Source organism: Lacerta agilis, chromosome 2 (assembly GCF_009819535.1).
Source record: "Lacerta agilis isolate rLacAgi1 chromosome 2, rLacAgi1.pri, whole genome shotgun sequence".
NCBI classification, from domain to species: domain Eukaryota; kingdom Metazoa; phylum Chordata; class Lepidosauria; order Squamata; family Lacertidae; genus Lacerta; species Lacerta agilis.
Window position 1 is genome coordinate 25,481,886 of NC_046313.1, and position 11,480 is coordinate 25,493,365.

Below are 11,480 nucleotides of genomic sequence, written 5' to 3' on the forward strand. Positions count from 1 at the left end.
GGAAGCAGAATAGTTATCACGCTTTGTTCCAAGTCACTGCAGTCGCAGCTCAGGTAACCTTGTGGCCATCCTGAACTAGGAATTGCAACCCTGGTGTGGGTGCGAATCCCCGGGAATGCTGCCACTGCAGCACTACCATGGCTTAGGTGGCCAAGTCAGAAGCCCGAGAGTCTAGGCCTGGAGATGGATTGAGGGCCTCGACTGCAGGCCAGTACCCATGGGGCAGGCAGGGCAACAGACCTCGACACCCGCATGTCCCACCCATTGCACGACTTGTGACAATGCCCCGATATGGTGGCAACCCTCGATTCCAATTGCTGTCCATCAACTGCAATCTGGCTAGGATGTTTGCGTTGGGCGGCGGAAGCATCCGGCGGCGGTGCCTTCTCCTTAGTCCTGGGGGGTGAACTTAACCTGGGCTCGGGACGAGAGAGGCCCCGGTGCAAAAGCTGAGGACCCTTTTCCGCCCCCCCCCCCTCTGCCACCAGCCCCCGGCCTCATTGCTCATGCTGATTCCGGGGTTGAGCGAGGAGGAGGAGGCGGCGCCAGGCTGCTCTCGTCCGCCCCACGTGGCCCGGCCCGCGCCAGCCAATGGCAGCGCGTGTTTCTGAAAGATCTCCATATATGGCGATGTTCTCGGCCGGCGAGGCGGGGGCCGGCACCCCCTGGGTATAAAAGGGGCGGGGCTGGCGTTGGGACGGTCTCACTCAGCCGGCGGCAGCGGATCTGGCAGTAGTAGCTCCTTTCTTCCCGTTCTCTTGAAAGCTCCCGCCTCCTTACAGGTAGGTTTCAGCAGCCGTTTATTCTGACGGAGGGGTGCTTCTCTTCCCCCCCCCTCCTACCCTAAACCTTCCTTTATTCTCTCTTCGCGCTTAGGTGACAGAAAGGTGTAGAGGTTCCTATATTTAATTTATCTTAGTGCCTTAGAATTCCTTAGGTTGTCGGCGGTTAAGGGGTTCTCTCGGTTCCTCCCCCCACCCCAGTCCTCTTTTGTCCGGTCGTGCGTTAAGGCTCGACCAACTCCCGCTCTCCGCCCCCGCCCCCCTTATCTTGCGTCGGTTCCTTTGCAACGGTCTTGGTTGGCGCGCGACCTTCTTGTTCCCGTAACGGCTTTTTGAAAGGGGGAGGAGGGGCTGTTGGCTCGAGACGGGCACCGAGGGCGTGATTGGTCGGCCTGAAACTTTGACGTAATGGAGCGGGAAACGAGAACCTTGGTTTCTTGGAGCGCACGGTGGCCCCCGCCCCCCACTTTTTCCGCATAGAAAATTTACTCTGGATTGGGGGGGGGGAGGTGGTTGAAGCTGAAAGGGGAAAGATGGAGCGTCTGAAAAGGGCTTTTAAAAAAAAACTTCGCCAGGGTTGATGTCGGGGTGGGGTGGGGCGTTGGTTGGGGTGGGGGCTGGTTCCTGCAAAAGGCACCCTCACTCTGGCTGTGAAAGGAGGGTGGGTTCTGGAAGAGGGCGGGGTTAGGGCTGCGCAGGACGTCGTGAAGGGTGGAGCCCGGTGCGTCGTGTCTTTGGGGTGGCTCGGTTTGCCTCGGAATAAAGAGTGGGCTGCAGGGATATGGCTTCCTGCCCATGACTGCAACACTGGAATTTGCTTCTGAGTAGATGCGCAGAGGACTTGACTGCATGAGGAATTTCGTGGCCTGGGTTTGGCTTGGCTCCCCTTAATGTTCAACGGAGTCTTCATGGGAGTAGTGTAGTTGACTAGGATGAGTTATTCTTTCTAGAAGATTGGCTGATGCCAGTGCTGCATCCCTGAAGGTGATGGGGTTAATGTGCATACACCCTACTCAAACTCCTTCCCTTATGTTTCTGACTTGGTATATTGCGTTTTGAAATGAGCTAAGGTGTTTAAAGCCAAACTTTACAGTGGTTTCAGGGAAGACTATCCATAGTACTGCATTCGGAGAGTGAGCATAGGTCTAGCGGGCATGAGAGGACGAATTCTAGGACATTGTACATATATGTAGTTAACAAGAGAATATGCCCTGTTCAACTCCATAAGCTTTACTTCTGAGTAGAAACGTGTAAGATGGTGGTGTTAATGTCAGGTTGTTATGGCTATGGGATGGGAATATATATATGCACTTAGCTGGTCTACAGAGTAAGGAAAAAGCTCGGGACCATGGTTAAAATAAAGAGGGTGGGGTTTCCAGTCTGGATTGTAGGTTGGCAGAGCAGCCTCTAGTGGCCAAAATCTGTAGTGTTTGAAGGGCGTCCATTGATGCCAAAATGCAGCACTATATTTTTCAATGTTGCTTAATAAATGCTTTCTTTTTGTGAAAAACAGATCTCCAAAATGGAAGAAGAAATTGCAGCGCTTGTCATTGACAATGGTTCCGGTATGTGCAAAGCAGGCTTTGCTGGAGATGATGCTCCTCGGGCTGTGTTCCCCTCAATTGTTGGGCGCCCACGCCACCAGGTAAACATCAAAGCAGGAGATCTATTTGTTTTGTGTTTGATCTGAGATGCTTTATTTTTGTACAGTATTTGCTGACGATTGTTTATTTCTCTTACAGGGTGTCATGGTTGGTATGGGCCAGAAAGATAGCTATGTAGGTGATGAAGCTCAGAGCAAGAGAGGTATCTTGACCCTGAAGTACCCTATTGAACATGGCATTGTTACCAACTGGGATGATATGGAGAAAATATGGCATCACACTTTCTACAATGAGCTTCGTGTTGCCCCAGAGGAACACCCTGTTTTGCTTACGGAAGCTCCTTTGAATCCCAAGGCCAACAGAGAGAAGATGACACAGGTACAGCATTGGTGCAGCTTTTACATCTTGCCACTTTTTCCCATTTCACCACCACTTTTCTTTAAGTTACAATTTCTCTTCTCTCATTATTTTCAGGGTTCTGTACTCTCCTGGCATTTCCTTCCTTGAAGTCTCTCAGGTTTCTGTTGTATTTCTACCTGACTTTCTTTTGGTTTTCTCCCCTACATCCAATACCTTGCATGTCAGCATGTGTGTGTGTGTGTGACTATGAAAGTGGTCCCTTATTAAGACAACATTCTTTTCTCTTTATTTAGATCATGTTTGAGACCTTCAACACTCCTGCCATGTATGTGGCTATCCAGGCTGTGCTGTCCCTGTATGCCTCTGGTCGTACCACTGGTATTGTAATGGACTCTGGAGATGGTGTCACACACACTGTGCCCATCTATGAGGGCTATGCCCTTCCTCATGCCATCCTGCGACTTGATTTGGCTGGCCGTGACCTCACAGACTACCTCATGAAGATTCTGACAGAGAGAGGCTACAGCTTCACCACCACAGCTGAAAGGGAAATTGTGCGTGACATAAAGGAGAAGTTATGCTATGTTGCCTTGGACTTCGAGCAGGAGATGGCCACAGCTGCTTCCTCTTCCTCTCTGGAGAAGAGCTATGAATTGCCTGATGGTCAAGTGATTACCATTGGAAATGAGAGGTTCAGGTGTCCAGAGGCCCTCTTCCAACCATCTTTCCTTGGTAAGCATTTAGTGGCAATGGTAACAAGTCAAATTACATGTAGCATGTTCTAAGTCCCAGGAAGTAACTGTGTATTAGTTGGATGTTCAGCATACTTAAGAAAATTATTTTCTTTTAAGGTATGGAGTCATGCGGCATTCATGAGACCACTTTCAACTCTATCATGAAGTGTGATGTTGATATCCGAAAGGACCTGTATGCCAACACAGTATTGTCTGGTGGTACCACAATGTATCCTGGAATTGCAGACAGAATGCAGAAGGAAATCACAGCATTGGCGCCCAGCACAATGAAGATCAAGGTAAGGATGGCTTACATCACAACTTGGTAGTGCAATAAAGCACTTGACTCTTAAGAGAAGATAGCTGATCCACAAATCTTTTCTTTTTAAAACAGGGCTGATAACAAGAAAGTAAAAAGTTAAAATGCATGTATAGTCAGAGCTTTTCTAACTTTAACATGTTTTCTTCCAGATCATTGCTCCTCCTGAGCGCAAATACTCTGTCTGGATTGGTGGATCCATCCTTGCATCCCTGTCTACCTTCCAGCAGATGTGGATCAGCAAGCAGGAGTATGATGAATCTGGCCCATCCATTGTCCATCGTAAATGCTTCTAAATGGACTATTGACAGATGCGCAGCATTTGCTGCATGAGTTTTTCACCAGTATAAATTTGCTTGAGCAAATATATACACCTCATGCTAGCCTCATGAAACTGGAATAAGCCTTCTCTTCACAACATTGTCATTGGGAAGCCTGTCTCCAATAATCCTGTGAGGATGTCTACCTGTTGCTGATATGACCCTGTACTCAAGTTAACTGTTCCCTTTGTACATAGCAGTATAACTACCCTATACATATCTGGCCCAGGACCTAGTACAGGAGGCATTCCTACAATACAAAGGTTTAACTTGTGTCTGTAACTACCTGGGACAGTGGTCTCCGTGTAACCAGCAATGTTACAAAGGAGTTTTGAGGCTAGATCTGTACAGGGTAGCAAAAGATCAGACTTCCACTACACAAAGCGCTAAGAATTCCAGGTCACTATTGTTGAGGCTGGCAAGAGTTTGTGAAAAGGATGGCCATTTTTGTCTTGCCACTGTTACTAGCGGGGTTGGAAACATATCGCATCCAAGCCTTATGAACCTGTTTTTTTCCTTGCCTACCTGTATCCCAACAAGACAACCCAGGGCAAAGTTGCTCAACTTCAGTTGCTCCAATGTTTGCATTGACACCTGTAAATTTAATCATCAGGTTTAATTTATGTAAGATTTTTGTACGTTGCCTTAATGTTGTCATATGACAGTAGAAAACCAAAATTTGTAAGTCATCCTGAAGTTGAGAATTGTAATGCCCAACACATCATTGTGAAAGGAAAAATAAAGCGCTGCAGTAAATGAAATGGGCTTAATGTTGTCTGATGGAAAGTTATTTAACACAACTTAAACTGGCATTTGCTTTTGGATGCCTTTCTAGGCAGGACAGTGAAAATTATGACCCTAGCTCTGACTTAAAGTAGTTTCTGATCAGGTTGACCACAAGCTTTGTGATAAGTGCTAAACTTAATATTCTGCCAAATAGCTTACAAACATTGCTTTAGTGAACATGACCAGACCATAACTATGTGGGATATTAAGAAATGTATGCACTATAGCAAATGCTAAACAAATGGCATTTTAAAAATTCCAGAGTTATCTTAATTCAGTGTTACTGAAATTGTTTAATTGGTCAGACCAGGTTAATGTGCAAGTAGATCACAACTTGCTGTTGTGATAACTTGCCTAAGTGTGCAAAAGGTAGTCACTTTAGGACAGGATTACAAGGTAGTCACTTGGAAGCAATGGAAAAATTACAACAAAGTTGTATTTTTAGGGTTATTCAAGAACTCACTTGGCTTTGCCTCGTTCTGTAGCTATGGGTTACAGTTTGGTTTACATTTTTCTAAATTTAAACTGACAGTTAAAAGATGTTTATGCAGCACTTCAGAAGTGTTTTGAGGTAGGACTGGGATGTCTAGGAAAACTTAATTTCAGCTTGGCCAAAGGCTGTGTGTAATACCACAATTATTACTATAAATAGTTGCTCACTACCATCAATCACATTTTCCACCAAGTGGAGGCAAATGAAGTGTCCCATTTTCTTTTGTGTTACCTTTGTGTCTTACAAGACTTCATTAGGAATCTCCCTTTTAACAACCTTGATAGTCTTCAGAACAAACATTTTAATACCTTTACATATGTATTGGGGTGGTACATAATACATTAGGAGGCAATTACTAGATACACAAGGAGAGTTTGTAATTGAGGGGGCAGCTGTGAAATTCCCAGGGACATATGTTTTGAATTGCAGATAAATTGCACAATACCATAAAATGTGACCCATTATTTGGTTGGCTACACTAAATTTGTGTTTCGGGTTAAATTATTGTAGGATGGGAAAAACTACAATGTGTTGCAGTATTACTAAGACTGCAAGACTTTTAAATGCTAAGAATTGATATTCCTAAGTATTTGAGATCTGGGAGCAAACCATGAAAAGGGAGTACAGTAAGCTTGCAACTTGCGTGCATTAAACTTTTATACATTCAGATATACTTGTTTTGCAATTTAAAATTTGAAAGGGATAGGCATCCAAGAAGAGACTTTGGCAATCTCACCTGCCATTGCTCACGATATGTGATTACATTCCAGGGATCCTGCCTAGGCTAAACTTGTAAGCTTTGTTATTGGATGGAATGCTTAACTTTGGGGTGTCCCACTGGTTTGTGTTAGGACAGTTTATCAAGAGTCACCTTTAATCTGCTCTGTTCCTGGATAGTTTGGTGGGGGGTGGTTGTTTAGCAGGGAAGAGCTGGTCATTTTGACTATAAATTGCGCTGACATGTCTCCTGTCAAGAAGGGATGTTTGTTCCCATATAGCAGGAAAACTAGTTTTGGGATGCCTACCACATGTCATCTATAAGCAAGATACATTGGTTGAATAAATTTAAGTTGACAGCTGCCTGCTTGTGTGACTATCCAGAGCTCTTGGTGCTAAATTCATATTTAAGAGCTAGTACAGGGGTCCCCAAACTTAAGGCCCGGGGCTGGATGCAGCCCAATTGCCTTATAAATGCGGCCCACGGACAGTCCAGGAATCGGCGTGTTTTTACATGAGTAGAATGTGTCCTTTCCTTTAAAATGCATCTCTGGGTTATTTGTGGATCATAGGAATTCGTTCATATTTTTTTTCAAAATATAGTCTGGCTCCCCACAAGGTCTAAGGGATGGTGGACCAGCCCCCTGCTGAAAAAGTTTGCTGACCACTGAGCTAGTATATTGCAGGAATTTATAAATTCCTGGTAGTCTTTATGGAATCTCTCTTGTTAATCAGTGCAATAGAAAAGACGCTGCACAAGGGAATGTAGTGTTAACGCATAAACGTTTGGTTTTTTATTTTTTATTTTGTTTTGACTATGGCAGACCAACACGGCTACCTACCTGTAACTTTCCTTTGGAAGAAAGGATGTACTGTGGGGTTGCCTGGTGGGAGTGGGGTTTTCAGCCTCTGTCTGGCAAAGCATGATAGGAAATGAAAATGAGGGAGGTGCACAAGAATCCTTTTCAGAAAGGTAGCATGTACATTTGAAGTCATCTTTGTTACAAGATGCAGGATATGTAAGATGGCAACCTTATCCTAGGGGAAGCTCTCCGCTTGCCTATTTGTGTTGTTATATTTGTGTTATTTTCAGGACATTTTCACCCCGGGCCTTTTGTTCAGTACTCTTGACAATGTTTTAGTTCAAGCTAAAGGATAGACAGCAAGGAACAAAAGGAAGGCATGATGTATCTGCAGGCAGCAAGGTCTAAGGGAGTAGGAATGGAGAAGCTGGAGGAGCAACTTGCAAGGCCCCTTCTGTACAAATCGTATTAAGGATCCAGTATGGAGTGGAAGAGGATTTGGGAGCCAGTAAAAGACCTAATGTTCAGAAATACTAGCCCATGTATACAATTGTGTAAGCACTGTTCAAGCCCCTCCAGTTTATGAATTTCTACCACAAAATTTTCAAGCACTTCCAATCCTGACCCTCACTAAAACGAAGGATTAGAAATACATTTTTTAAAAACAACTCAGCAATCTGGCACATTATAGCCAATGGGTGAAATTGCACAATGCAGAGCACTTTGCTAGTTCTCTGTAGGTTTCCATTTCACTAGGAATGGAATGGGGGAAATGAAGGCGGGGCTGAGTGTGAAGCCTATTCCTGTGGGACAAACAGTAGGCAGTGATCTGATGGATCTGGCCAAAGGCCCAGCTAGTATATTGTTCACAGTGGCCAACCAGATGGGAAACCTGCAAGCAGGACCTGAATGAAATGGTACTCTTCTCACCTGTGATTCCTAGCAACTGATGCGGGGTGGGGTGGGGAGTCCCTGCCCTGAAACAAAGAGGACTTTGTGACCCAGAAGCATGTCTTTGTGAGAGAAGGCTGTGAGCTGGTAATGAAACAAACCTCTGGATTGAGTAGGAGCTCAGAGGTATCCTTCACACTCTTATTTCCAGGTTGGCCTGCTTCACTAAGGCAATATACAAAACACTAGTTCACAAGGCTAGTAAAAATCAAAAGTAAATTCTGCAAGCTGACCTCTGCCCACCAGTGATATGACACTCCTTATCTCTGCGTTAATTTTAGGAATATGAGATGCCTTGGTCCATCAAAAACAGCATTATTTGCACAAGCTAGCAGTAGCTCTCCATGTTTTCATATGGGTCTTTTGCAAGCCCTAACTGGAAATGCCAGGGCTGAAGATGTGCCCTCTGCAGAGCAAACACTTTGCCACTCAGCTACAGCCTTTCCCTTTTTTGCTTTGCATTGTTGCAGTTATCCTTACAACATCCTTGCAAACTAGGTCAGTATTATCTATGGCTTACTGCATATGAGGACTGAAGCTGAAAGTCCTAAATCCACATACCAATTATGCAGCTGCAGTGTCATTTGCCTTTGGGCTGTTTTCATTCATGTTCTAAAGCACATTAGTAAGAGAGTAGGCTCCACTGAACACAATAAGATTTGCAACCAGGTAAACAGTCCTTCCAAATATTTAGGACACAATCCTTTGCAAATTTATCTGGGCATAATCTTCATTGAAATCTTCCTTCAGAGGACTGGAGATAGTGAGCGCACTGTTTAGCCCCTGAAACACACAAACTTAGTAGAGAATTCAGCTTCCTAAGAGTAAAACCTACCCCAAAAGTATGGCAGAGTAACTCTGAAGGTCACGAGTGTTACATGTGTGCTCAGTAGAGTACACAATCAGATGTAGAATAGTTTGGAAAGGTTTGGTAAAGGTCAAAGTGCAAGCAGTTGGATGGTAAAGAAAGGCAAGATGCAGAAAGAGGAGTCCTAGAGAAGAATAAAAGGGGTCACAAAAGTTGCAGATTACAAAGGCTTTTTCCTTGAGATGGACTGGAGTCTTTGAACTGGCAGCAAACTCTGCCTACCCTTTCCAGGCTTTTCTCCCCAATTATGAGGATTAGACATTCGTTTTTCACTACAAAAGCTTTTTATTTTCAGGATCCATATTTTGATATTTGCCCCAAGGCCAATATGTTGCAATCATGACTGTGCAAAGTGTGTTTATGCATGCATTATTTTGTTTCCTTGTGCAAAATTTTATTGCACTGGGGTAGGGTGGGGGCAACACAAGAGAATATGCCAGGGAAGATCAAGGAAATTCTGTCTTGTCTACAATGAGTTAATTGCCCCTTACTTAAATCAGCCTGTCCAGTCATTAGGCACTCACCCTCTGAATTTCAATTCTTCTGCTTTGGTGGGTGGTGGTTTTGACTACTGAATGCTACTTCCATCTGAAAATGGTACCTGTTCAACCTGTCTGTGACTCTCCTCCCGGTGCCTCACTGGTGGAGTTTGGCTTCCAGAATGCACTCCCTAGAGAAGTTCACCTGGCATTCACGCTGATCAGGGTCAGGTAACTGTATTGTTTTCCCCCTATGCCTTTTAATTAATTTTAATTGTATTACTTTTTAAACTGCTTGTGACTAATGTACCAAGAAGGCTCTTTCCCACTTTCAGAACCAATTCTGGGTTCTTTATTGTTTTTGTTGCCCTCTGTCCACCTTATGTGTCTGCACATCACCATTAGGCTCCACTGTTTTCTCTCCATTTACCCTTCTGGTTGAAAAGTGTAAATACAGGCTTCTTTACTTTAAAAAACAAAACAAAAACCTTTATAGAAATCCATATTCCATGCTTATTTCTTTCGGCAGCCGAGTCCCTCCAGTTATTCACAAGAATATTCCAGAAGAACTAGTGGGACCAAGATGAGATGTTGCTTCCAGATGTTTTGCTGCTGCTCCGCTGAAGTTGTTTGTGGAAATTGCACAGAGTCAGTATTATGTGATGAACGTGGTCTTGCTATGCATGTCAGTCTGAAACCATAGGCCCCAGGGCCCCTTTCAATAGGGAAATGGAAAGGAAACGTTGACCTGCTAGCGCTGCCAAATTCAACATTTGTATTTAGTCACCGTTTGCTCATACGGATAACATAAAATGAACCGGCCCCACCCAGAGGGCTTGTGCAACCAACACTGATCTTTATACACACAGAGAGAAAAGCCCAGTGAAAAGTCAACCATTGCAACATGCTGTAATTGGCAGCAGAAGTCCTTTCTTTTGAATCCCATCCCAGTTCACACTCCAGAATGGATAGTCTGCATCTTGAAATCACCCTCTTGGCATGTTCCTGCCTATCCCTTGCACCTGATTAGCCAGTGCAAATGAAGGGGGGGGAAGGGCCTAGCAGCGGGGGTTGGGAACAGAGGTCAGGATGGGGGAAGCCAATATGCTAAACTGTGTGCATAAGCTGCTGAGTAATGTGATTAACAGAGAGAGCATTGCTGGCAACACTGTGGACGGGGCCTCCCGCTATTCTCTTGATTCAAGGCTGTTTCTCCACCCTCTCCCTGCATTCCACACCCTTGGACTCCTTTGTCTGGGGATAAAGAGACCCTCGTCCTAGGGGATTTGGCAGCCAGATGTCAGTAGGAAGCATCAGAGCAGCCCGGCTAATAAATTCCACTCTCCCCGTGGCCATTGAAATGCAACGTTGGAGTTGTCCCCAATTCCAGCACTCCTGCAGTCAGGCACAATTATCTTTCAGCCTGGTCTTTCATGCAGCATTGCTGTGCAATGGTGATAGTGCAGATTTCTTCATGTTGCACTTAATACTGCTTGAAGCCGTGGCTGCAGGCAAGGTCTTGCATTTTAATCCTAACCCACCCCACTGACCCACAACTACTTTCCTGAAACCTGTAGTTGTGCTCTGTTGCCGTCTGCCCGAGCTTGGGGGGGAGTGCCAACCCATTCCACTCTTCCATCGCCCGACACAGCGGCGATTTCTTGCACGATATAACGAGCATTTCTTTATCAAAACTACAAATTACGCCTACGTATGAACTTGAATCATCGCTGCTCGAACCCCACAGACAGAAATGTCCTATCAGCTCACCGCACCTCAAGAACAAAGCTTTCCAAATGAATTAGTTCCTGATTTTCAGCACTTGAGTCACCAAGTGCTGAGTAATCACGTATCCGGAAAGCCAGTCATGTACTTGCATATGTGAATTGGCCTGTTGCCCTAGTAAGCAACTAGTTTTGCTAGAGGGCTGCTTTGAGAAAGGGACTTGGGATGGCGAGCCAAGGCTGCTTTTCCACCCACGTGCAAATCCTGTTGTTAGAACATCTCTTCCCTTTGCAGTGAAACTGATACCCCATAGGGAACTGGATTTGACATAAGGGCCTCTAGGTCATGGTCATTGGCTAGCCTACTATAAGTTTCTCACTAGTAATTTGTATAATCTCTGCCTCATTTCAAAGAGAGCTGGCACACAGTGTTATACATGCAGACTACAACACAGAAACCACAAAGGAAGACCCAAGGCCCTCAGATAGGTTATCTGGGTACCTCCGATATGGAGAGACTGACCCTCCAAATGTCCTTAT

At 44.9% G+C, this 11,480-nt stretch overlaps 1 protein-coding gene across 1 annotated transcript; it reads left to right on the forward strand.

The window, feature by feature from the left end:
- The first annotated feature begins 656 nt into the window (after positions 1–656).
- On the forward strand, positions 657–4,884 carry ACTG1 (actin gamma 1). Its single transcript, XM_033138971.1, has 6 exons — positions 657–782; positions 2,296–2,427; positions 2,525–2,764; positions 3,040–3,478; positions 3,598–3,779; positions 3,952–4,884. The coding sequence occupies exons 2-6, from the start codon at positions 2,305–2,307 to the stop codon at positions 4,093–4,095; spliced, it is 1,128 nt and encodes a 375-aa protein (XP_032994862.1). The 5' UTR covers positions 657–782; positions 2,296–2,304; the 3' UTR covers positions 4,096–4,884.
- Positions 4,885–11,480: the final 6,596 nt, after the last annotated feature.